The sequence below is a fragment of the Callionymus lyra genome, chromosome 2, assembly GCF_982586985.1.
Source record: "Callionymus lyra chromosome 2, fCalLyr1.hap1.1, whole genome shotgun sequence".
In the NCBI taxonomy this organism is placed as follows: domain Eukaryota; kingdom Metazoa; phylum Chordata; class Actinopteri; order Syngnathiformes; family Callionymidae; genus Callionymus; species Callionymus lyra.
Window position 1 is genome coordinate 42120750 of NC_141819.1, and position 27589 is coordinate 42148338.

Sequence of the window (27589 nt, forward strand, 5' to 3'; positions counted from 1 at the left end):
TCCAAAAACAACATTCAACCTTTACAATATATAAATATTTGAATTTAGTTATTCCAAAAACATTTAAATAATAAACAAACAAAAAAATCATTCAATATGGTGATGGCACTGATATTCTTCCACTACAACAAAATGCTGCCCTGCATTTGAGGTAATATTTAGAATGTAGTCCAACATACCGTCAGCCACAACTAAATATCTGTCTTTAACACGATCCTGTTATGCATGGCTAAGTCTGCGCCCCCTCAGCCTTCCATGTGAGGATGTTTTTTAAGTGTGTTCTGCTGATTAATAGGTGCAAGACTGTGAACATCTATTTTAGTCGCATCTATTTTTCTCCTGATTGTTCTGGGATCTAATTATTCTGATCAGGGGTTAAGTATGTTCTCCGAGCAGCTGCGACTCATTAGCCATGGCCGGCGTGTTTTTTTTCTAAATCTCCTCACACCTCCGCTTCAGTACGTGTTAGCTTGCTAGTGTCATGTCCTTTTTCCTGCGTCACATCATTATGAGGCTGGATGTAAAACATCAACTCGTTCACTGCGACAGTATTTTCCAGAGGGTGCTGATCCATATTGATCGTCTTCCAAAGAATCACACGGCAAACTGTTATCGTACGCCATTAAAAGTGCATTTATCGTGCTCTCAGCACACGGACGGCTCGGTGGTGGATTAATGTCTGACAACCAGGGGATTGTGGTTTGCCAGACTAATAACACGAGGGGAAACGTTTAATTAAATAGTCGTTCCACTTGTGCCCAATTCACTGACGGAGAATTCATTAGTCACCTACTCGTTTGCGGTTAACCAATCATATCGTAGGAGCGTTTTCATTACAAATGTGGTTGCATTCGTCCAAATTATTGTTCGTCTCATTGTAACCTATGGTATAATGGAGGTATATCTGGGCAATTAGAATATTGGATTATTGAATTTGACATACAAATGTTGTAAAAAACAAACAAAAAAAAATTTCATTAAATGTTGCTGTTTAAGCATTGAATTATGCCTTTACATTTTATTTAATAGTTAAAAAAAATTATTAAAATATTTTAAATATAAATTGTTATTTTTCTCATACATGGAGTTTTACTTTATTATTTCAATAAATGATTCCAAGAATAAATTGCATAGTTATGTTATTGGAGCTCACTTACTTACTTACTTACTTTGCAGAGTAATACTACTTACCCTGGCAGAGTAATATTACAGTGCCTTGCAGAGTAATACTACAGAGCCTCGCAAAGTAATGTTACAGTGCCTTGCAAAGTAATACTACAGAGCCTCACAGAGTAATATTACAGTGCCTTGCAAAGTAATACTACAGAGCCTCACAGAGTAATATTACAGTGCCTTGCAAAGTAATGCTACAGAGCCTCACAGAGTAATATTACAGTGCCTTGCAAAGTAATACTACAGAGCCTCACAGAGTAATATTACAGTGCCTTGCAAAGTAATGCTACAGAGCCTCACAGAGTAATATTACAGTGCCTTGCAAAGTAATACTACAGAGCCTCACAGAGTAATATTACAGTGCCTTGCAAAGTAATGCTACGCCAAGATTCTTGTCAATAAACACCCCCAGTTCTTTTCAACTCGTCAATATCTTTGTGATAATATTTTGAAAAAGCTAACAGTGTTTGTTGACACCAACCAAGCCTGTAATCCATTTGTTTGGCCGAATTGACAACTATGGAAGTTTCTGTTACATAACCGAGGAATTGACATTTGCAGCTGCACCAGCCTGCGATCAATCAGTGTGAATAATAAAGCAACATAATTGCAGGTTGTGAGTCTAGAATTTACAGGAACACATTTCTTCACTCGACCACCTCCTGATGCAGTTTCCCCACTTGAGAGGTAATAGGTGTTTGCTGTCTTCTCCACTATATTACATAACTGTTTGTTTTTCCTTCTGCGAGTCCAAGATAATCATATGTAAAGTAATTCCTGTGAGTAGAGTTCAGACCAGAGGTTGGACAGTTACAAGCTTAAGTATAAATGTCATTGGTGATGGATGACATTATGTGAGACGCAGACAACGTAAGGAAAATAGTTAAAGAAATAAGTGCCCTTATATATATATAATATATTACTCTGCGAGTATGTGTAACATAACATTTCAAATGTTGAAACTTTGAATGTTCTACTGAATTATTGGGTTTAAAGAATATTCATTTAAATCTAAATTTAAATTAAATATTTTTTAAGTGTTTTGATTTCAATAGATAAATGTTGATATAATAGTAACTCCAGACAAACCAAAAGAGTATGCAACAAATTGATCGAACTTTGAACCAATCATGTGACGCACAGATGATCATGTGATGACGTAGAAGCATTAGTGCGTCAATTCATTATGACTGATTTCAAAGCAATGGTGTTTTCTGGTGGAACTCTTAGAAGCACTGGCATCTTACTGATGCTTTAGAATCTCTATGATGAATTTAAGCACCATATTCACATTATATTAACTAAAAAAAAGAATTATTATGTTTATGTGTGTTTAATGTTTATGTTAATGTTTAAAATTCACTTTCAAGGTGACCCGCAGGCCCGAAAACAAATTTGTTTGTGGTATCCCTTGTGTTGTCTCCTGGTCAAGGTGGACGGCCTCCACCACTGCATATGTATTTATGGAAACCAGGGAGGTCGTTCACTTTGACCCAGAGACAACAAAAGGGATAATAAAAACATTTAAAATGTCGAAACTTTGAAATGTTTTTGTTAAGTTTAACAATTCAATATTGTCATAAGCCAATTATCATGGCAGTGAAAAAAATCCAATTATATGGTGACCTATGAAGATTGTTTAAGAAAAGATATAGGAAAAAAGATGATTGATGTCTACTACTATACAGAGACTTCCACTAAAAACAAAACTGATAGTATAAAAGGACAGAGATAATTAAGATACATTAAGCCACAGATAAATAAAAAGACAATATCATAATCAGACTCATAATTCCTGTTACAGTTTGGTAAATATACATTTTATTTGGCCCGGCTTCTTGACTGAAGATTTTGGTAGCTTGTGTAATTAAGTTGACACCCCTGATGTAGAAACAAACGTCTGGAGAAGTTGAGAAACTTTAAGTGAATATAATTACACAGCTAAATAGAAACATTTGCCCTCAGACACTGAACAATCAGGACCGACTGTTCTCTTGTTCAAAACACAGCAGAGCATCTGTGCAGTGCAGCGTGAGCAGAGGAAGCGTTCTGAAGCCTCAAAGTGTTTTGTTACTTTCCTGCAGATCTCAGTCAGTAGGAGGGAGTCGGTGGTTGTCTCTCTTATTCATGTTGGACTGACATCAATTTTCATCGCAGAGTTTTCCTTACATGGGCAAAGATGACTGAGGTGTGGATCATCGTCTGTCTGAATTAATTCTGCTTAATATTTCATTGTGTCTTTGTTGAAAACAAAAAGGTGACAAAAGAATAAATAAAGTGACATTTTTGTCAGCCTAAGAAATGATAAGACAGTTGAGAGCAATTAGTTAAAGGTCAGACAAACTAGCACCATAACAAACCGAACCCTTCAGACAATAACCTTTAGAAACCATGTCTGACTGAAAACATTGTTTACAAAGTTTTTAACTAACTCAAAACATTCAAATAACTTTTACAATAAAACATGAATGATGTGAAGCCACTTTGACGTTCAATACACAAACCAGTTATCAATTATGACCAGAAGCATTTCAACATAAACACATGCAATAAAAAGAGTTCAAAATATGTCTTACCTTGTGTCTGCACTTCAAAACAACACCATAGGCTCCTGCAACAACATTTTTAGAATTAATACATTATTAATTACAAAATTATGATGCATTAATTATCCATTAATTAGTTTGTGATTTAGTGTTCTTAGTAGTCAATACGAATACCAGTGAAAAATCTATACCATGATTTACTCCCCCAGTACTTTTAACTACAACATATGTTACAAAACCAACAATCATTCATATTACATGAAATGGGTCGTGATGGTGACGTTTTCTTTTCTTATAAATGCGCAAATAAATAACAAAACCTAAAAGGTCATGTTTTTTTTTTTCAGGCATAACATCCAGACTTGGAGCTGATCCTCATATTAGCCGCTTTACATTGATCCAAAGATGAACACTGAGAATAAAGAAACATAAACCTATTTTTTTTAAAGACAAATAAATTGACATAATTAAGAATTGTGGGAAGATGAAAAAGCCTTCTCTTTTTTAATGTTTCATTCAATAAGGCAGTGATCCCCAACCACTTTATGGCAACCGTTACCAGACCATGAGGCATGGGTTATCAGGCCGCAAAGAAGAAATAAAACAACGTATAGAATCTCTGTTCTATTGATTAAAAAAACGTCTGAAAGGTGTTTTATTTTGAAAAAGATTGTACTTTGAAGCTACATTAACCTGTGACTATTGACAAGACTATTGACATTTATCAAGGTGCTATTTTCATTACATTTTACTCAAAAAAATAACCTGTAAACTAGTGAAAATGAGTGAAACTCTATATGAATTCATTTCAGTTTTTATCTAATGGTCTAAATATAACGCAGATAATAAACCAGGCCACGATGTAAAAGTCGGACTAAAGGACACATGTGAGGCCAACGATACATTTTGTATTACATGTAAATACACTTTTGCTTGGGGATGTATCTCACATGAAACATTCCGGGGGTTAAACACTCTTAAGGTCATTCAGGAGAAAGAGTTTTCTCTCTCAGTGGGTGGACGATAACAACAAGACGTATCTCAGATCTCGACATAAGTCGAAGCAAAGATCTATCTGATGAGACAGGTGGCTCAGAAAGTAGGACGTTGGCGAGCTACTGTAGTTGTGATGTTATCAACCTTGGCACTCACTCACACCCCCCCGAGGCTCGGAGAAGAATTCTAGGACGCAGCTAACATATGACACACAGCTAGCATCTCTACGTCTGCTCGCTGAAGAGACCGTCGGGTGGAGGACAAGAAGTTCTTGAGTAAATTTCCAGTGCTGGAAACTTGTATTTGTTTCTACTCACATTTGAAACGTAACACTTCACACCGGACATTATAATATCTTGTGTTTTTTTCTATCCATTATTCCTTTTTCTCGCTACTTCTTCCTGAGTCTTCTCTCTTCATCTGTTTTAATCAACTAAACATTAATAAAGGTGTCGAATCATGACATAATTATCAGAAGACACAGTTTAAATAACACAATAAAAGAGAAGAGAAAAACCAGCCAATAACCATGAGCAGCAGGGTTGAGGAAAAACGTCCTTTTATTAGGCAGAAACCTCAAGCAGAACCAATCAGTGAGAATGGTTTTTTGATGTTCCTTCAATCCATTCGTGCAGTCTCTACTTCCATTCTATTCCACCTTGTCCATCCCTTCATAATTTATCTTCTTTCTATATCTCTATTCCATGTTATTCTTTCTTTCTTATCATCTTTCTTTTCTCCACCTTATTACCTTTTGTTTCTTTATCCTTCTTGTATATACTTTCTTCCAAACTTTCTTTCATCCATCTTTGTATTCACAAGGGATACCTCAGGCTAAAACAGATCTGTTTTCAGGCCACAGGGTCACCTTGACCCAGAGATAACACATGGGTTAAACATGAATTAACATGAAAACATACATAGTGTTTCTATCTATGGATTTTGGGTACGGTGGGAAACATTTGGAGGTGAAACTGTGGGCCTGGAGGTACTTGAAAAAGTGTCCTCAGAACATAATGGTCATTGAGCAGAGTTTGAAATAACTTTGATGAGTCTCGATCAAGGAGATCCATAAAAACAACCAAACCTTGTTAGGGACCTGTAATTAAAGCTCAGTTTCTTGTTCTTTAAGATTCTTAGTAGGTAAGTAAGTAAGTAAGTAAGTAAGTTAGTAATATTTGTTTAGCGCTTTTTTAGACCAGGGTCACAAAGTGCTTATACAATAAAAACAATAACCAATAAAATATATGCTTAAAAGGTCAAGACAAAACCGAGACCAACACAGTCTCAGAGAATCAAGGAAAAGCCTACGCGTATGAAAGTGTCTTGAGATGTTTCTTGAAGGAGTCAGTAGATCCATCAAGCGCAGAGAGAGAGGAAGATCGTTCCAAAGCTTAGGCGCAACAGCCTGGAAGGATTTCTCTCCTCTGGTCCTGAACCGTGTTCAAGGAACCAGCAGTGGATTCTGATCCACAGACCTCAGAGCCCAAGCTGGGGTGTAAGGCTGGATCAGATCAGTGATGTAAGGAGGAGCCTGACCATGAATAGCTCTGAAAGCAAGAACCAGAATTTTAAAATTTATCCTGAAAGAAACAGTGAGATTTATGGACCGGAGAAATGTGAGTTCTTCTACTAGAGCGGTGCAAGGAGTTGATCCAAAAATTAAAAGAAAAACTGGACAAATACAGTATTTGAAATGATTGAAATTATGAGGAGATCCAAGTACACAATTTGATGAAGATTGTGTTCTATGGTTAAGTTTATACATTTGAGAGTCCATCCATTTCCTATTATCACCAAAATAATATTTTTTATCTAGCTTTTAGCATCAACACATCGCAGATTTTAAAGATGACTCATACCTAGCAACAGGGGTCAACCACACCTCCTCACTAAGATTGGGGATTTTCTATCCTTCTTCTGAGTTCCTCAGAGTGTTCTGAAATCACCCCTAAGCTAAGGCTTCTTTCTAGGAATGTTTCGATTCAGTTCTAGGTTCTTCAGGAATACGTCCCCAGATATACTTGAAAGGGTCTGAATAGATGGTTGAGAGTTAGATAAGATTCTTGTAATGTAAAAATGTTACCGAATTCACTCCAGATCTTAATTGTTTAAGCTACAGTAGAGAGTATAGAAATTCTGTATACCGTATATATAAAATGTAAAATTCTCCCCAGGAGTCATGAATGAGGTTCCTACTCCTTCCTTACATTTCTTTGGTCTCACATAACTCGTTTTTTTAACTGTCCTTCATTTGTCATCAGTTTTTACCAACCATCTATTTGACTATTTTTATTAGCTTCCTCTCTTCCTTAGCTTTGCCACCTCATTTCTTTAGCTCATCAGAAAATCTCTTCCCTTAGGTTTTTAAAATTCTGTCCATTCTTTGTTTTTTAATTGCCCAAGTTTAAGATGACAGAGAACTAATGTCTGGATCGGAGAGGAAACAAAGAAGCTGACTTCAGTGATAAATGTGTCTCTTAAAAGCTGAGACATGTTAAACGAGTCCCTGGCCTCTTCGCTGACTTCCTTTGAATGAATTATACACACATTTTAAGACGGCCCGGTGTTTGAGAGAGAAGTGGGACAGAATAGAAGCTTCAACCCTGAGACCTATGTGATCCAGTTCATCCATTTCATCAATTAATAAAGGGACTCAAGCTCAGAACCTTCATACTGATGTTAGTAATGAGACGTCCTGTTGGTCCAGACTCTTGCTTGAACATTCATTATCCTGTCTCCATAACAGTTTTTATGATCTGTGTATATTCCTGATATCGATCAAGCTGTCATCTAGCCTATGGGTCGCAAACCATTTTTGCACCACGGATTGGTTTAAAATCATCATTATATTCACCGACTGACCTTCAGATACGTAACGGTAAAAATGTAATAATTCAGTTTGTGTTTTTACTCATTTTCACTAGTTTACAGTCTATATTTGTGTAAACTTGGGTGAAGAGACATGTCAAGAGTCACACATACATAAAATACCATATTTTTTCAAAATAAATCTCTTTATAAAAAAATGTAATCAATAGAATAGAAATTAATATGGTTGTGCATTGGCAATAATCTTGTCATACGATATGTACCATGATACAGGGGCAATGATACGATGTATAGTGATACTTTAGGAACAAGGATATATTTGTAATATTGTCAGATTACTTGACTTTGGTAAATATGTACAGCCTTAAAAGATGCTGGAGTTGACAGTATCCTCTCACCCTCAGTCATTAATGGGATGTGTGGGATTGTATCGTTACTTTAGCTGCAACATATTTAGGTTTCAAAAGAAATTAAATTAGTTCCAGATTGTTCATACAGTATCACAATACATCGTACTACTATATTGTTAAGAAACAATTGTGACAATACAATTGAAGAATATAACATTTGTTTGGCCAGCAACCAATAGTGCTTAAGTATTTTTGCCCTTCATGTGATTGAGTTTGACACCCGGGGCCAGCCTGCCCCACTGTGCTTCAAAAGCTTTTAAATATGGACCATCAGGGAGTAAAAACCGCAAATTTAGGAACTAATCAATGGTAAAAATGAACTTGAGCTGCAGTTCATCAACATTGTTTTGAAACTTGTTTGATTCTTCTGAATGAAGCGTAAATGATGATAATATCTCACCTTCACCGACAATCCCAAGGACTTCAAATTTATTCATCACATCACCGAGGTCATGGATCCTCATGAAGACACGGGGTTGGTCGAAGAAGAGGTGTGGAGGAGCTCAGACAGAAGAAGTCCAGTTAGAGAGGAGCAGCTTGATGCTCTGAGGCCTTCAGGCTGCGACAAGAACCACATGTTGGAGCCTGGTGGTCCACTTTTACCTGGAAGATACATGAATTCATGAGTCATTCATGAAACCAAAGCACCAGGTGTGGGATAAAAATAGAGAAATATATGGTAGCCATGTAGTTAAAATATACATTCTAAATTCACCTTAAACTCCTGACTATTAAATAAAAATAAACATAACAGTTGTAAATGCTAGCATGATGGAGGCAAATACAAAAATAAATAGAGTAGATACCTCCATCAGGGCACACAATGACCTTATTAAAAAACACTTTACAATCAAATCAATAAAACAACTCAGACAATTCAATAGTTTTGTTGTGGCTCAAGGCACTCCTAACAACTAGGACATTCGTACTTTTAGTTTAGCAACTACCCTGACTTGTCAAATGATGTTGATGCTTATCTAGCAAACCTAAATCAGTGATTCAAATTTTCTGTTTTTTTTTTACTAGTTATGACCTAAGCAGAGCACTCAGGTTAGAGGCAATACAAGAAAATTGTGAATCCTTCAATTTATAATTCTATATTCAATAAGTTTTATTTGTAACTTTAGAAGATTGGTTATTTTAAGCAAATATTTCCTTGTTCCTACAGTATAACAATATATATCGCAATGTATTGTATTGTTGCCCCTGTATTGTTATATGTATCCTATCGCCAGATTCCTGCCACTACATACCCCGACTAACATCAATTGTCCTTCTATATCAGCTTGATGTGACAATACGCAAAATAATTCTGTAACCATCAATCAATCTCGTTCTTCTTCATAGAAGCAAAGTTAATCTGTAAAGAGGCCATTTAACTGTGTGCCAGCTGAAACTGGCCTTTGCATGCACAATACTCATAAGAGTTCATGTTCCTTTGCGGCACAATACAAGCTCACACACTAGAGAAGAGGTGTCCACACTTGCTGGCTAGTCAGAAGCTGTTAAAACCAGCATAACGGTCACCTTCCTACTGAATAGTTTAAATGTTCCCATCAGACATAACTTCCTGTCGTCTTGTGCTGAGGACTGTAGCTTAACTACCCCAAGACAGACAATAGCACTCTATGTATTTAAAGATAACGTTCACTAGTATTTAATATTACAAATTGACATATTTATATACAGACATATTTTGGTTTCAAAACAAATTAAAACAGTTATGACTTTGGCATGTGGTCTGTAAAATTCTGCATCACCAGAGTTGTCCTTGTTCCTAGAGTTTCACACTATATCGTTTTGTTGTCCTTGTATCTTGATTGATGATCACCAGATTCTTGCCCATACACAGCCCGAAAACATCTTAATGATTTGTTTTTAGCAAGAGTTTAGAAGCAGAGAATATGAATGTCAACATTAAGAGGGAAACTGATTTTTAAGGAAAGGAACTTGTTTTGTCAAAAAAGACAAACACAGAGATAATTAAAATAATTTGAGACCAAAAAATGAAAGAATAATATGATTAATCAATTCGGACTTTAGATCAATATATATTTTCTTTGGCTCAGGACTTACATTGTTGAAATGTTTGGCCCATTGTGTGATTGAAACTGCTGATCTAATTCAAAAAACTTGTCATCCTTTCAAATACGTTTTGACATTTCCCAGGGCTCATGAATTAAACCAGATTGTCACCTACATACAGGGCACATCTGTTCACATGAACTGACAGTGAAATTCAAGATGACATTTTCATGCCTGCTATGATCTTCTAAGGAAATCAAAGTGCCTCAGCTGGGGAACAGACAACCACAGCCTCCTCCGTTGCATCTTTTTGCCCAGCGACTCTATTGTACTTCCACCACAGGGGTCTCCAACACGGGCCCCAAAATAAACAGAATCTCCCCAAAGAGCCAATCACTGGATACTCAGCCACAGGCCATCTTCTCTTGCAAACTAACAACACACTTGGCACATTTAAATCCCTGTGCCTGGTGGTGGTCTTGTTGGGGAATGTTTCTTCAAACTAGGTGTCCAGGCCCAGAGGCTACCACCATCAGAGCCTGCACTGACCATATCTGGAGATCTATTCAATACCAGTGAGTCATGCATGCTCAAAATACTTCACCTGCACAGCACAAACACAGCAGTGGAAGACTGAGTAGTCACAACTACACACAGCAAAGATGACGACAAACTCCACAGAAACGATGTGAAGACACCTGTTCTGGTGGAAATCTGGATCATCCCACGCAGCAGGGGGTCTTTGCCTCGTTCGTATGGAAACTAAATTCAACATTAAATCCAACAAGTCTCCACGCTGAAGTTAACTCGCTGGCCACAGTTCTCAACCTGATTAAAAACAAACGAGCTGGAAACAAACCTCATCCTTGTTGACGTCCTCTGGTCAAGAAGATCTTCACCACGAGCCGATACTTCTGACACAAAAATGCGAGACTCACTTCATCAGTATCGGCTGGTAAAGTGACGGTACCGGGCCCGAACATCCGCCCACTAACGAGTGTATTTTCATTTCAGCAGCTTCAGGAACACGGATCGTGCGTTTGACAGGCTGCAAGCGGTTCACCAGGCAACAGTTTGACTGACACAAAACTAAACCAATCAGGGCGGCTAATGCACATGTTTATGCGTACGCCTCCACACTGTCGACCAATCAACGATGAGAACACCGACGAGGGCGGGAAAGGTATGTGATGCGGTCTGAGGGTGTTTTTTTTCAAGGGGGATATTATTGTTCTAATTTCTCAATTACATAATTCACAAGACAACACTCAGCCTGCAGAATTATCAAACAATACTCGTTGGTCAGAAGTTGTAATACAAACAACGAATTACGTCACGATTAAACGATGATGAAGAAAATGAAATATTCAACCATCATGACATATTTGTACAAAACTATTATTTTTATTTAAATAATGTTTTATTTTCATTAAAACCATACAAACGAGAAGGGTACATGTTGTGATGGAAAAGACTCAACAACAATTGAGGCCATTTCAAGCTCCAGTTATTTAATTTACCATCAGTGGAGAACTTTTGCCAAGTTCACAAGATACGGTGGTAAAATGCTGAAATCTAGTGGCCAAAGTTATATTGCAGCTTATGAGGAAAAATATCTCGAATAATATCTGCATATCTTTAAAAAAGTATTTAGTTAAGATATTGGTATTAATAATTATTGACAGAAACTATATCGATTTATGGGAAACTCATTGAATCAATATTCTTCTGCAGCTTCACAAGCAACACCAAATAATTTTAAAAAAGATTGAATTTTAATCAAGTCATTTGTTAACTTGTCTACCACTCGATATCATAATAATTGACAATAACGAATATCAATGTTAAAAATATGAGTTTACTGTTTGGATTTACGATTAGATAAGATACTATTTTTCGTCCCCAATAAAGAGGAGAATTGTGTTTTCACTTCGGCAAGTTAGAAAAACAACAATAATAATAATAAAAAACGATTACAAAAGTTGTGGGGAAAAAACATCCTTAGCTATGTGCTTTACGTTTAAAAAGTCCTGAATTTCTCGGTGAATCTAATTAACTTTTATTTATTATTATTAATAATATGTAATATATTTGAATCATATGTTATAATGCAATATCATATCATTATATCATATACAATATAATACCATATCATGAAAATAAATACTTATATGAAGGGGTCCTTTACTCCTGGTAGAAGTAGCTCAGCAGGTTAGTCTTGGATCAGGTCTGGTCTTGAACCACCAGGAACATTCATGCCTGGACTGAGGACACAAGCATGTGTGTTTCAGTGCAGCATATACCCTACATATTACACTTCACTAACGTTTGATCAATTGTTTATAGATTAAGTAAAACAATATTATATAATTATGTTACACACACACACACATATACACACACACACATATGTATATATATATATATATATATATATATAGAGAGAGAGAGAGAGAGAGAGAGAGAGAGAGAGAGAGAGAGAGAGAGAGAGAGAGAGAGAGATATAGATATAGATATAGATAAATTCTCCTCAAGTCAATTCTCAAAAAGCTTAAATAACAGAAACAACAAAAATACAAAATAGTAGTTAAAAAAATAAAAATGTGTTATTGAAATTACAGTTTGTCACCAATGTGTTGTCATATATATATATATATATATATATATATGTCTGTGTGTGTATGTGTATGTGTATGTGTGTGTGTGTGTGTGTGTGTATGTCTGTGTGTGTGTGTGTGTGTGTCTGTGTGTGTGTGTGTGACCTATGAAAAGCCCAAGGATTCTGGACTGTGTATGAACTGACCTATTTCAATGAACTATATTATAATCAAATTGAGAGCATCCTAAAATAGCTGGTTTCAGCAGAAAATATTCTAGTAAGTAATGACTCACTTATTGTTACAACGTACCTAGAGCCTCTCACTTACTGATATAGTTGCGAATATAAATAATGATGCATAACCCAGGTTTCTACTATATATGCATCCAATTCATCCAATTGAAATGCTGTTTTTTTTTTTTAATACCTTATATTCATTTAGTGTTGAATTGAATATTACATAATGTGTTTGTGTTGTTGAAATCATTTGACAGTGAATTAACTTTAGCCATGCTAAATAACTAGGGAAATGGGAAGATGAAAGAGGATGTGAGTCATGTTTGTGCAATTTGCCGACACATTGGTGACAAACTGTAACTTCAATAACAAATTTTAATTTTTTCAATCTCATATTGAAACGAATTTTTGTTGTTTAAGCAGTTTTATTTATTTTCGTTTTTCTAACATTTGCAGTTAAGTGGTGTTTTTTGGGGACATGTTTTTACGTTATTGTGTCCTTTATATTTGCAGCACTTTTAATGGCTTCCACAATAATAAATACAAGTTAATGTTTATACTATAGTTACTATTAAAGGATGTTAATTAGAAATTCAGAACTGTGTAAATTAATTTAATTTGAATGTATTATTAAATCTTGATTGTTTTGTTTTATTTACTTATTGTATTATTACATCTTTAGGTAGTTTAATTCGGACTTGCTGAAATTGTATTTTGATATTCATTAAATTATTAATTTATCAAATATCATATCAGTGGAATTATTTTCTCTTGACAACATAAAGGCATTTTATCACTTCAGCACTTTTAATGGATCTTCAATAAATCATATTTTTATTTATTACTAAAGATAGTAATAGAGAATGTTTTTAAATTTAAGAACTGCCTAATTTCACTTTTCAATTTTAATTAATGACTCAACATTGACTGTTTTATTTGTTTATTGTTTACTAATTGTATTGTATTATCCTCGTGTTGTTCATATTTAAATTCTACTTTTTTTTTTAACACTGTGTATTTATTTGGACATTTATTTAAAGAAAATAATTCATCAAATATCAGATGAATGATATTATTATTATGTAAGTACGCTGATGACTCTAGTTTAATTGACTACATAAATGTATTTGTATCTGTATTATCATTATTACTTTTGCTTCCTCATATTTAAATCAACGACATTCCCAATCTTTTTTCATCATCTCTTTATCTTGGTAGTTTAATGATTCAATGGTTTACTTTATTTCTTCTTTCCGTGAGACTATTTTTATTTTTCAATCACAGAAGAATCGAGCGACGTACCAAGCAAAGATTCTCTAAAAAAAGAAGATACATCACATCAATGTGTTTTGGGGATCTAAAATTACAAACGGATTTTACCACAATTTGATTGGACGAGTCGATGTAAACATTATTCTGATTGGTTGACGGCGTGAACATCTCGAGACGGTATTGGTTCCGTGTTTTTCCGGAGCCACTCTTACTTCTCACCTATCTTTGTCGTCTATTACATGCGTGTAACTACACTGGTGGAAAAATGGCAGCTGACGAATAGACAAACTATTGGATCTCCAGACGATCTGCCGAAGAAGAACACAGAACTTGTAAGTTATATTTCCATATGTATGTCTTCAAGTAATCTTAGTGATCGAACAAGAATGTGTTTGTTCGCCACAGGAGCTCACAGGAGGTGAATGCTAGAGGTTAGCCAGTCCAGTTATTAGCCAGTGTCAAGTCTCTGGCTGCTCAAGCAGTTGCAGTTGTCAACAGTGGGACCCGACTATCACCTGGAGCAGTGGCACATCAGTGTCTAATACAGAGCAGTGAGCAAAGAAAAATAATATTAATTCAATGTTTGGTTCAAAAGCTTTCGTATTTAATTCACACGCCCTCAATCTATCGTATTATGGCGTTATTATTAGCAAAGATGAAGTAAACATTGTGGATGTGACATAAGAATACAAATAACATTCTCCAAGCAGTGGGAAGTAAACACTAACAACAACATTTACAACTTGATTTACTAAACACTTTAATATTGTGTCATAATATTAATATTGATTAATATTAAGTTGTGTTTTTCATGACTTGCCGTCTCTATTACTAGTTGGTGCAATTTAAATAACATTGAAAACAACACTTCTTACTGTTTAATGTTGTTTATATATTCATAATTATTTAGTTATTATTGTGCTAGTTTTATTTTGTTATTTTAATTTTATTGTCGTTATTTTTCATTGTTTTTTTCTTTTAATTAAATTTTCTTTAATTCGTTTTTAATGGATTTACTGAATGTCTCGATGTGTTTTTATGGAATAAAACATTTTCATTTTACGAAATGACTACATTTTATTGTTAAGATGAAACTGGACAAGTCAGCTGTAATTAAATTGATTGATTGATATACCTTTGTACTTCCCATATTGTGTATATTAGATTCACCAAAAAATGACATACATGCACATATTAATTCATGCAGTGCACATGTTAAAAATAATAATACAACCATTACGACCACCATTGTAAATTAAAAATATCTTGTTATTGGTTAAATGTCAATAGATGGCATTCTCCACTATCTATTTCACCTCTCGAACTGTCAATCAATATTTTTGCTCATTGTTATATCCCCTTTCCATTTAAAAATACTATTTTCCTTGAAGAAAATCTTTAAAAACATGACACTAATAATTGAATAGGTATTAATATTCACTGAGAAATATCGGGTAATCCACCTTTAACTATGAGTGATAAAAATGAAAATGAAAGTAGATATGTATTACTTGTGTACTGTTCTTTTCCTGTAAGTCTGTAAGTCATGCTGGGGGGAAACCCAGGTCAGGCTTCCTGCCTCCGCAGGAGTTTCCATAACTGGAATGACACACCAAAGCACATATAGTAAAACAACTGAATAGGTTTCACTAAAATAATATATCTAAAGATAAATATGTAATTTGAAAAAGCTTCCTCTTGGTAATTATCATGTTGACTATCATGTAATTTAACTTATCTTGTTTTTATTAGTTTAGTTTTTACACACAATTAAATGATGTGGGTCATTTAAATTTAAATAAATAATCCCATAATATGAAGTTAATTCAAATTTAAAATATAATTTCAACAATGTGTGTGAAGCATTTTTTGGAAAATTGTACTTTACATTTTTCAGTGGACTGATCGCAGACTGGAAAGTGTCCTGGAGTCCCAGTGCAGATTTCAACAGCTCTTTCTGTGATCGATCACGATGGGGAAAACTCCTCTGAAAGGTACAGACCACAGTTTGATATCATTTTCTAAACATAAATAATATTCATCATAAACCGTTTTCTTTTGTAAAAGTTTGCTAACACTATTCATTGTTCTACATCATCCCACATGAACTTCATATATCCATGTTGTGTTTTGTTCTTATTTAGATCCGAAAGATGGAAAAAAAGATAAAATTGGAAGAAGCGACACAGTTACAGGTCTGACATCATTTCAAACAGTTTTGACATGAGTAGCTTGGATGGTTGGAGCGTTTATTTATACTCTTTTTTTTGTTGGCAACAATCAAATGTATTTGACAGGATCTTCTTTTTATTTATAGAAGCTTTCAACTGGGAAGAATATCTGAAGGAAACATCTGCGACACCAGCTCCACCCAACTGTTTCTGTCAGGTGGGTTCTTTTTGTTGTTTAAACATTTGATTCTTGGTGATGGTTAACCATTATTTGGAAGTTATTAAGCAATGATAATTTCTATTGAAGTGGCATTAGAATATTAAATGGTTGTTTGTATTAATGTTTTTTTTTATCTAAATGGTTGTTGTTTTATTTAAATAATGAATTTCAATCATTTCTATGTTGAAAGATTTTGTTTTTTTTAAAGAATTGAATTTAAAAAAAAAAGAATATTTATTTTTTTACACATAGAGTGATATTCTTATTCCAAATATTCAAAAATACATTTTTTTTAAATATATTCTTTAATCCATAGCCTTTTAAAGTCAATTTAGAAATGTTGGTATAGTAGTTCCATTTTTCCAGATTAATCAAAGTGAGTACTGAGCCACTCTCTAACTTTTAAATTCAAACCAAGCTAAAACTAACATTTGATGCAAATAACTGAAATGTTACCGTTGTTTTGAAATCCGCCATAATTAATTAATACGCCAGTGCTTCTACGTTGTCACTTAATCATCGCATCGCATGATCAGATTAAAGTTTGATCAAGTAGCTTGGTTCCCTTTTGGTTTTGTCTGGTGGTACTATTATACCAACATTTATATTAAAAGGCTACCAATTGAAAAAATATTGAACTTTAAAAATATATATTTTGTAATTGGAATTAGAATATCAGGGTTAATGTGGAAACAAGTAATTTAATTCATTATTATAAAGGAGACAAAAAAATTAAACCTCCAATGCAAATTATGGTGCTCAATTATTCAATAATGGTAATAAAATATTTAAATAAAAAATGTTTCAACATTTTAAATGTCAAATTCAACCTTTCAATATTCTTCTTAAATTGGTATACTTCCATACATTTTCTCAGTATTATTATTTTATTTATTTCATGAGCAACAGTAGTTACCTAACGTGACGTTTTTCTTTTTTTATTAATTTAATTCACAGGCACGACTTCCTCCCACCAATGACTTCAAAGTGGGAATGAAGCTGGAAGCTTATGACCCTCGAAACTCCACATCGGTATGTATCGCCACGGTGATGGGGTTGACCGGGGTCCGCCTGCGCCTCCGCCTGGACGGAAGCGACAGCAGCAACGACTTCTGGAGACTAGTGGACTCTTCGGATATTCAACCTATTGGGACGTGTGAGAAGAATGGGGACATGCTGCAGCCGCCCCTTGGTGAGGAGCATTGAGAAGATTATAGCTGGAGATACTAAATCAAATTATCTTGGCGTCGTTACACATACTTACCATAGTTTTTGGACTACAAGGCGCACTCGAATCCTTTTTTTTTTTTCAAAATTGACAGTGTATAATGCAGCATGCCTTGTGTATTAATTCTGGTGTTACTTGGTAACCTGGAAATGATTTTATGGGGTACACTTCATTTAAAAAAATGTTTTAGTTAAACTTTGGTAAGATACGAAGTTTCAACGCAATGCGCAGTTTTATTACTACAAAAGGCTTTGCAGTATAACTTTGTTGGGCTGCCTAGTATAACTCCATGTATTACTTTGGTATTTTTTACCTCTGAGGGTCCATAGTATTACTCTGCGAGGCTCTGTAGTTTTACTCTCGTATTATTTCTCCACAAGGTTCTGTAGTATTACTACTGTATTATTAATCCATGTAGCTCTGCTAATTTACTCTGGGAGCGTCAGTAGTATTACCCCACTAGGCTCTGTGGTATTACTACTGTATTATTAATCCATGTGGCTCTTAGTATTACTCCAAGGGGGTTGTAGTATTAATAAGCCAGGCTCCTGAATACAGAATATATTAAGCCGCTGTAAAATCTGTTAGTACTATTGCTCGCCGATCAACATAATTACCCCACTGTTTTTAGTATCAAATTCCCCTCATAAAATAACTTGGTGTACCAGACTTGGTCCCCAGGCCATGAGTTTTGCATTAAATCTTCCTTTTTGAAAACCCTCAGGATTCCGGATGAATGCATCCTCGTGGCCTATGTTTTTGTTGAGAACCCTCAATGGAGCAGAGATGGCACCATCAGCTGCATTCAAAAAGGTAATCATCACTCAAAAAGTACATTTCGTGTTATTAATAAACCACATGGAACTTCAGGAACCACCAAGACCTCCGCAGAACATCTTCAAACCAGGGATGAAGCTGGAAGCTGTGGACAAAAAAAACCCGTACCTGATCTGTCCGGCCACCATCGGAGAGGTCAAAGGGAATGAAGTGTTTATCATGTTCGACGGCTGGCGGGGAGCCTTTGATTACTGGTGCAAGTACGATTCCCGGGACATCTTCCCCGTGGGCTGGTGTTTGCTCACCAAACACAGTCTGCAGCCGCCAGGGAACAGCGGTGAGTTTCTCCTGTAGGTGGCAGCAGAAGTCTTTGAAACATTCAATTATTATTATTTTTAAATCATTGAATTCCACTATTTTTCAGTAGTACCAAACTAAAACAATCAAGCACCGAGTCATTCCTCGACCTTTTAAATTCACGAAAAATTAAACTGTAAAACTGTTGCAATTACCTGAAATCTTTCTGTTGCATCTGCATGTCACATGATTTATTGAAAGTTCGATAAATTAGCCGTTTGATAAAAACACAAATTAAACCTTTCAATATACATTATTTAAATTAAACTATTTCATACAAACAAATTCAACCCCAATATAGAAATTATAGATTTCCAATATTTAACTAAGAAATATCAAATAGAAATGTTTAATTCAACCATTTAATATTACAACGGCACTGATCTACTTACATAATGATATTGCCAGCTTTGAAATATGGTTTAGACAATGAGAAATGGTTATAACATAGTAATTATAGATGTTTATGTAAACATGTTCAAAACTTGAATATGTCAAATTGAAGGTACAGCATGTTTGATCTCTTCATACTTTTTTTGACAGCAAACTTGCCAAAAAACCCACCGTCTCTCTCAGCGTCACCTTCCAAGCCGAGCCGGCGGTCTTTGCAGCCTCCCTTCAGACTCCCAAATCCTCTACCCAGACTTCCGGTCAGAAAGGGCGTGCGAGGTCGACGGCCCAAGAGCGAGACCATGGCTCTTCTCAAAGCTGTTGCGGAAGCAGCCGCTAACCAAAACGATAATCCTCCTCAAAACACAGGCCTCACACTTCAGCCACACAAGAAGCGAGGCCCCAAGCCTGGCAGCAAGGTAAGATAAAGGTCCTCTTTTCTTTAGACCAGGAGCCTGGCATTGCAGCTTTGTAGCTTAACAAAATCGATTTTTCAGCGCTGTGTACCACATAAAATTACCAGAATAAATACATAAACTTCAAACTGAAAATATCAATATGCACCTTATAGTAAAATATATGCTGTTTACTTTGAATTTAACTACTTTCAACCATCACCATAAAATTCGTATTTGGCTACCAGGCCTTGAGTTTGAAACATGTGCTGGACATTTAAGATTCTCATTGAAGTTTTTACTTCTTTGTGTTGTCAGAGAAAGAGTCTCCAGTCTTCGCCCCATATTTCCAGCATCAAGATTCCTCACGACAAACCCTCCAGTCTGAACTCGGTGGTCTCGACAGGTGAGGGGTTCGAACTCCCCTTTTGCATTCTTTGCAAACAACACTTGCTAAACTGTCATTTGTCTTTTTCACTCTAGTGTGTGTGTACCTCAACAAACATGGAAACTGCGGGCCACACTTGGACAGGAAGCAGATGCAGCATCTCCCGGACCACTTTGGACCAGGTCCGGTCAACACTGTGCTCCAGCAGGTGGTGCAGTCCTGTATAGACTGTGCGTACCAGCCCAAAGTCCTGCTCAGTGCCCTGCAGACTCACTCAGGGGGAGGAGAGGTCGTCAGAGGTAATGCATTAACGGAACTGAGTGTCGGAATATTGGATTCCAACCTGCCGTCTCGTCACAGTGAGAGCAGACGGGGGTGTTCGTGTGGTCAAACTGCCGTCCGGATCCAGTGCTTCCTTTGTTTTGCGATTCTTGGAGACAATGTGCCGTCATCTGCAGTGTGACAACCTCTTCAGCAGCCAGCCTTTCAGCCATTACCCTGCCTTCAACCGGAGCAAGTCAGGTAATCAAAGACCAGAATAATAATGATGACCTGAAACAACTAGACTCACTCACACAAGGTGCCAAAATCATTTAGTGGGTTAGAACGTTACCTCTACAATAAAAAACTGTGTACCGGTATATGAAATGATCACTGCATTAACATCAATAGTTAATAATAAGAAAAGGATTTTCTGATCTAAATATAGTCAATTGTGAATCTGATGGTTGAACTTTATTCGGGAAGATCGACTCTAGTGATAGTGATTACAACATTGTTTTCTTCAGTGATCATAAAAGACAAAAGAAGGTTGTCTTTGTTTTCAAAGCAGCAAAAGAACGACACATTTCAAAGTTGTTTTTTTTTCCTCGCTGAGTCTTACCAGATCAAATGATTGACATTTGAACTCTCGTGTTGTTTCAGTGAAGGAAGAGGCTCTGGAGGCTCCATCGTTAGCTCGGGGGAGTAAACGAAGTCTCTCTGGTGTGTCTCCTTTGTATGCAGCTCCACTGTCTCCCAAACATCTACGAACCGAAGCCCATCCCTCTGAAGGTACGAGCTGCCTGTATCTGCTGACATAGCAGTACCTTGAAGCCGACAAAATATTTCCCATCTATTAACCATTTTCCATAAACCTAACTGTCTACTGACCATCAGGCATTTGTTACCACACAGAAAGAAAAAAACATTTTGTATAGTCTGTCAAAAAACCTGTAAACTTGTGAAAATGAGTCTCGCAAACTCTATATGATTTATTTTTTACAGTTTTTATCGGAAGGTGGGTCTGTGAATATAATGCCCACAATAAACTGGTCCACAGTGCAAGAAAAGATTATGAACCCCTGGTCTAAGTTATATATCATATTATTAGCCTAGTTGCATTAGGCCTGTAACTAGTCCGTGGCAGATGGCCCTTTTCGACCACTTAAAACCAGAGATGGTACGGAACTGTTTTTCAGTTGCTAACAGATTTCAAAAGCTTTATAGTAAGGGAACCTAAGGGAATCTTTCCAAAATAAGTATTTAAGGGTTCTTTGTACTATACATGTTTGTATATATATATACACTATACATTGTAACACGATCATTTTCCAAGCATTTCTCTGTTTTGTCACTTTGTGGTCTGTCAAAGCTTCTTGATTGGCTGATGTGCTCAGACACATAGATCCAATATTGAATCCTTTAATTCTTAATTTCAATGTAAGCTGGATGACATGGACCTTAAACTACTGTTTAGCCAATCAGCCATTTGAACTTTGTTCACTCATAAACAGGGGTGTAAAAAAATTACAATACACTTAAATATCACAATATTTTTTTCAATACGATACCATATCGATATTCAACAGAACTGTATCGATCAAACATTATCTCCATTTATTTCCTTTTAAAAATAATAATAATGATTTTATTTCTATTCACAATTAAAATGCAAATATTTTCGACAATTTCTTTGCTGCAATCGAACTTCCAGTCATTGCATCCTCTGCAACGATGACTGTGGATGAGAGGATACAGTCGACTCCAGCAGCTTTTAAAGCTGATGTTTGGCCATATTTTGGTTTCAAAACAAATTAAAGTAGTTACGACTTTGTCAAGAGTCATGTGGTCTGTAAATTCTGCAACACCAAGAGTCAAGTACTCGAACAATAATATAAATATATTTTTGTGCCTACAGTATCGCAACATATCATATTGTTACCTCTGTATAACTATACATATCGTGTCGCAGATTATTTCTAATACATTCCCCTGGTTGTCAGTCATGGTGGATCTACTCATCATCTCTTGCCTTCTCAGCTGAGACGATGCCGCACGAGGAGAACGGACACATGAAGGATCAGCGCTACATGGACTCTGCTTCCAACTCCATGACCCCTCGCGCTCCCTCCAGCCGCACCTCCTCGGAGTATCAGGCCCAGGGGAGCTTCCATCCCACCAGCGGAACCACGGTCCGGCGAGTCTCCTCCAACCCTGCAGAGATCAGCTCCACACAGCCGCTCAGAAGAGCAGAAGGTTAGCTGTCAATCACTGTTGACAGAGCCCAGAGAAACATTTCCTAACAGTGAAGTGATTGTTTGCAGCCAGTTCCACCACCGGGCCAGAGGCTGGAGGGTCTGAGGGTCACCCTGGAAGAAACCCTTCCTCCTGGTCTATCGAGGAGGTGATGCAGTTTGTGAGAGACGCAGACCCGACAGCATTAGCTCCACATGCAGAACTCTTTAGGAAACATGTGAGTACAACTCTTCACCTAAACCTTGGAAGTATATACATTCTATCAGAGCATTGCATTTATTTTTTTAATAATTGAATTCAATAGTATGTTTACTTAACTTTTAAAATTAGTTTTTGGGGATGATTGAATTATTCTTACTCCAATTATTAAAAAATATGTTTTTATTTTAATATCTTTGTTTCATAGTCTTGTATAAGATATAATTCAATATACTTTTTTTTTTTTAAAGTGTATCTCACCAGACTAATCCAAGTGAGCACTGAGTCACTCGCATTAACTTTAAATTCACATCAAGTTGTAAAACTAAAATTTGTTGCTAATAGCTGAAATCTTTCTGTTGCTTTGGAAACTGCAATCATGAATTGACGCACGAATACTTGTGGTCATGTGATTGGCTGAATGTTTGATCAAGTACCTCTGTACTGTCTTTGTATTGTCTGATGGCACTATTAAAACAACATTTTTATATTAAATTTAGAATACTACTAATTGAAGGATTTTGAATTTCGAAAAAAATTAAAAATATTATTGGAATTAGAAAATGTGTGTACAAATGTTCAGTATCAAAACTTTAAACCTTGTGTTGTCTCTGGGTCAAGGTGAACGACCTCCACCACTGTATATGTATTTATGGAAGCCAGGGAGGTCGTTCACCTTGACCCAGAGACAACACAAGGGTTAATTCAATAATAAAAAATAAAAAACCTTTCAATATAGATATTATTCAATTATTCAAACGAATAATGCTAATAAACAACATTTAATAAACTTAATATACTTCAGTATGATATAGTGTTTGCACAAGTGTTTGATTTGAATCTGTGAGGTTCCAACCTGAAAATAAATGTGTCAATATGTGGCTAAATAATGATTTATGAATACAAAACCTTTCGTATTGACTATTAAAAATTGACTGACTGCACTTTCAGTTTGTCTGTTTGAATGCCAGAGACCCTCCAGGGACATGTGTGAGTTTAGTTCCTCTCCTCCAGATCTGACAACTTCTAACCATCACAGTTGAATACGAAGAAGGGAATCAAAGTCGGCTGTCAGATATTTTCTAATATATTTAGAGCGGCGCCAGATAAAGACTTTAGAAGCAGCAGATGTTTACACTGAGACTGATCAGAAACATCTGGTTCATGGAGGGCAGCGAGAAGAAGCGTCCCACAGATATCTGCTCCATATGTACTCCTAGAGAACGTCTGCAAAGCTTTAAAACGAAATGGGAAAAAAATGGTGATTTAAGAAACACATTTTGCTTCAGTTGATCAAGACTTGTTGGATTCATGTACATTTCTAGTGACATGGCGTTGTATTGTATATGTTTTATATTCACCAAACCTTGTCAAATTCCTCAAAACCAAACCTCGGTTTTACTCTTATCACACGTCTCTGTATAATGGTTGACATCGTTATATTAGAACTATGTTCTTAACCCTCTTTAAACAAATGTGTGTGAGGTATCCCTTTTGTTGTCTCTGGGTCAAGGTGAACAACCTCCCTTTGTTTTGAAACCAAAATAAGTCCAAACATCAGCTTTGAATGAAGCTGCTAGAGTCAACTGTATTTTACAGGATTTCATTGTTCCTTTAGCTGTAGATGAAGTAGTGACTGCTGCCGCTTAGCGACCAAAAAAGCTTTATTATATGCTGTGAATATTAGTATTTAAAAAATTAAATTTTCATTAATTAATGAAAGCTAAAGAATAATTAGCGAAAAAAATGAGAATAATAATGAGAAAAAAACGTGTTACACTACAGTGTTGTTAAACATATGGTAAAGTGAAAAGAATGGTGATATTATGTGTATCTAGTATCAATCTTTTCTTGGCAGGAAATCGATGGCAAAGCTCTGATGCTGCTGCGGAGCGACATGATCATGAAGTACATGGGACTGAAGCTCGGTCCGGCGCTGAAGCTGTGTCACCACATCGAGAGGCTGAAACAAGGAAAACTATGAAAGGAGGCGTCGCTCTGAACCCTCGAGCAACACAAACCCACATCCTGCGTCGCTCGGACAGACTTGAGGGGTCACAAGACGTGCCAGAGATGATTTGATACCTCACCCTCCATAGTTCAACACAAACTCTCTGATTCTAACAACAAAAATCCCCTTGAGTGTTGCAGTGGCACATGTGCACACTGGTGAAATCTCTTGATCCAGGTTTTGGATCCCCAAAGATGGAGAATGTTTCTTCATGATGTTTTTTAACAGTCTTGGATTTCCAGTTCAAAGGAAAGTTTGCAAAACATGTTCTTCCGCACACGCTCTCCCCGGGAACCTTCCCGACTTGTTGATTCACGTGTTTGCCTATCAAGGGAATCGCTGCCTGAATGTCTCTGAATACATTCCTAACTGGACACAGGCCACTCTTAAATGATACAAAGTGTTGAATTTTGATATTTATCTCCGTCGTCTTGCACTCCACAAACTCAACGAGATCGCAGCAGGAGAGCAGAACTCCGGCTTTGTGTTAAACAATAAGCTGCACAGTCTCCACTGGGAATCCTGTCAGACGGTCACTTTAATATGCAACTACTCGATTGCTAGGTTTGTTTTCTGCCCCTGCTGACTGAAGAAACGGCACTTTAAAGACAGAAAAAAGTCTGTTTTTGAATTTTTGTCCCGTCAGTTTAGCTTTTTTTTGGATCACATTAACGATCAAAATAATTTCAATTACTTCACATGTGGTAATCTATGGAAGTTTTTCAGTGTCATCGGAATATTTAATGAAATTAACATTTCAATTATCAAGCAATGAATTTGTTTTATTGAAATGTGGTTGTTTCTTTTTAATAATTGTATTTAAAATACCTTTGATATTAAAATGTTAATTTTTTATTATTATTACATGGATAGACATTTTATTTTAGATATAGAGTTTGGTATTTTAATTCCAATAATTTAAAAATCCATATTCCAAATTCAATATTTGTTTAGAAAATTTTAATTTTTTATTTAAAGCCTTTTAAATTTAATATGAAAATGTCAGTGGTGCCACCAGACAAGAGTTACTTGATCAAACTTTCAATTAAATATCAAACTATGTTTAAAAAACAAATAATATTTATTTTAAATGTTATTTTTCATTTCAATTTTTTTAAAACAATGCAAAAAAACTCAAACATTTCAATAAAAAAAAATAATCTATTTTTGCCTTTTAAAGTGTTAAATTCAACTTCCAATATTCTGATTGCGTGGATACACTTCCATACATATCAAGCAGCATCAAAGTCTCACGTCTAAGGGCTCTCGACAGTTTGACCGTTACAATCACTGTTAACAAAGATACAGACTTCATGTACAGATCTATGGGTTTAACCATATCACGTGTCAGAATGTAGATTTTGTATAAAAATGTAAATTTTGGAAAGTAAAGCTGACAGCGATGAGGACGTTTACAGCTCGTACTGTTCTTGTGTTTCTTTTTATTTAAAGTAATTATCTCTCTAGTGAAATAGACTGCCTCGCTCGACCGACGACATTTCTCAGGATAACTTTGTTAGTATGAACTTTTTGTAGCATCCTGTTTGTATATGATACACCAACGTTTCCTGTTTGCTTCTGGTCCTGACTGAAGATTTGTGTGCCATAACCAGGACTGGAACGCAGCTGAGCACTCTTTCCATCTTTTCCACTACTTGAAAGATCATGGTTCACAACAGATAATGTGTTGACGTTGAGTCTTTTCCTTTTGTTGGATAAAACCTTAACAAACAACAGACGTGTGATGGGACTGTTTTTGTGAACGAGGGGGACGAAGGTTAACAGATTCTGAGGAAAGATAATTATTGATTTAAACCAGACATGAGCAAAGACCCTTAGACTATTTATGTGGTCCTCATGAGGTCAAACGTCATGTAGAATCTACCATTTTTTTTATTTTGTAGTTTAACTCTAGATATGACTATAGGATTTTGGTTTTAAGACATTTTGTCATTTTGTGAGTATTTATTACCTGTCAAGGTATTTAAGTCAATATTAAAAAACATTGATAAAGTGCTTTTACATTGGATTTTTTAAGAGTAATATGACATTCAATTCAATGTTATTGGACAGGAAGAATATCACATATCGCAAATTATTTTTGTTAATTATTACTCTGAAAGGTGTTTTATTTTGAAAAATGATGGTATTTTCTCTGAAGTCATATTAGCATGTGGGACATGTTGAAAATAAACCTGTTAACTAGTGAAAATGAGTAAAAACAATGATTTTTTTTGTCCTTTTTTACCTAAAGATCTGTGAATATAATGCCAACAAAAGCGATTTTGAGTAATTCTTCATGTAAACCCAGCATTTACGATAAATAATATCTTAAATCCCTAGAATAACTTTACAATAAAAGAAGACAGGATTTATTAAATTACGTGAATTATTAAACTGTTGAAATAAGCATCCAAGAGAACCGGTACATATATTTCATGATTGAAGAGTCAACAAATCAAGAACAAGAATAAAAATAAAAATGTGTATCTTCTTGTACTTCTTATGTGTTGCTTCAAAAAACATGTTTCAAACTAATGGCCTGGGTGCAAAATCTGGCCCGCCAATTGGTTTTATCTGGCCCTGTTGGATGGTCGTCTTAAAACCAAAGCAAATTAATGTTCATGTTGATATATTGACCTAAAAAGAAGTCAGTATTTAACATAAAATAAGATATAGACATTTTGTGTCTCATGTAGAACAAACAGAGAAAATTTGGATAGTTTGATGATGTAGGAACAAGGATATATGTGTAGTATTGTTAAGTACTTCTCTCAATACTTCTGAGACTCTGGTGTTGCAGAATTTACAGACTCTTGATGAGGTCCTAACTGCTTTCATTTGTTT

At 35.7% G+C, this 27589-nt stretch overlaps 2 protein-coding genes across 4 annotated transcripts in view; one reads left to right on the plus strand and one right to left on the minus strand.

The window, feature by feature from the left end:
- Positions 1 to 10990, minus strand: part of LOC148087091 (cyclin-dependent kinase-like 5) — a 40933-nt gene extending 29943 nt beyond the window's left edge. For all 3 annotated transcript variants that reach the window (XM_087785319.1, XM_087785318.1, XM_087785316.1), the window contains exons 1-3: positions 10842 to 10990; positions 8358 to 8560; positions 3750 to 3784 (exon numbers count right to left, since the gene is read on the minus strand). In XM_087785319.1, the coding sequence (XP_087641445.1) occupies positions 3750 to 3784; positions 8358 to 8421 (99 nt within the window). In that variant the 5' untranslated portion in view covers positions 8422 to 8560; positions 10842 to 10990. The remainder of the gene's footprint in view (positions 1 to 3749; positions 3785 to 8357; positions 8561 to 10841) is intronic.
- A 3330-nt stretch (positions 10991 to 14320) lies between these two features.
- LOC148087092 (sex comb on midleg-like protein 2) lies at positions 14321 to 26476 on the plus strand. Its single transcript, XM_087785325.1, has 15 exons — positions 14321 to 14422; positions 15988 to 16084; positions 16235 to 16285; positions 16408 to 16478; positions 17439 to 17673; positions 18434 to 18522; positions 18580 to 18823; positions 19387 to 19652; positions 19947 to 20034; positions 20112 to 20315; positions 20377 to 20538; positions 20941 to 21069; positions 22318 to 22533; positions 22602 to 22750; positions 24590 to 26476. Exons 2-15 carry the CDS (start codon positions 16063 to 16065, stop codon positions 24713 to 24715), a joined length of 2052 nt encoding a protein of 683 aa, XP_087641451.1. The 5' UTR covers positions 14321 to 14422; positions 15988 to 16062; the 3' UTR covers positions 24716 to 26476.
- The last annotated feature ends 1113 nt before the right edge of the window (positions 26477 to 27589 follow it).

What these genes read in the sequence shown, in the direction of transcription:
- LOC148087092 (XM_087785325.1), top strand. Translation starts at nt 16,063, where the DNA reads ATGGGGAAAACTCCTCTGAAAG. An exon ending in GCCCCAAGCCTGGCAGCAAG is followed by an intron (nt 19,653 to 19,946) that starts GTAAGATAAAGG and finishes TTGTGTTGTCAG; the next exon opens with AGAAAGAGTCTCCAGTCTTC. An exon ending in CAGAACTCTTTAGGAAACAT is followed by an intron (nt 22,751 to 24,589) that starts GTGAGTACAACT and finishes TTTTCTTGGCAG; the next exon opens with GAAATCGATGGCAAAGCTCT.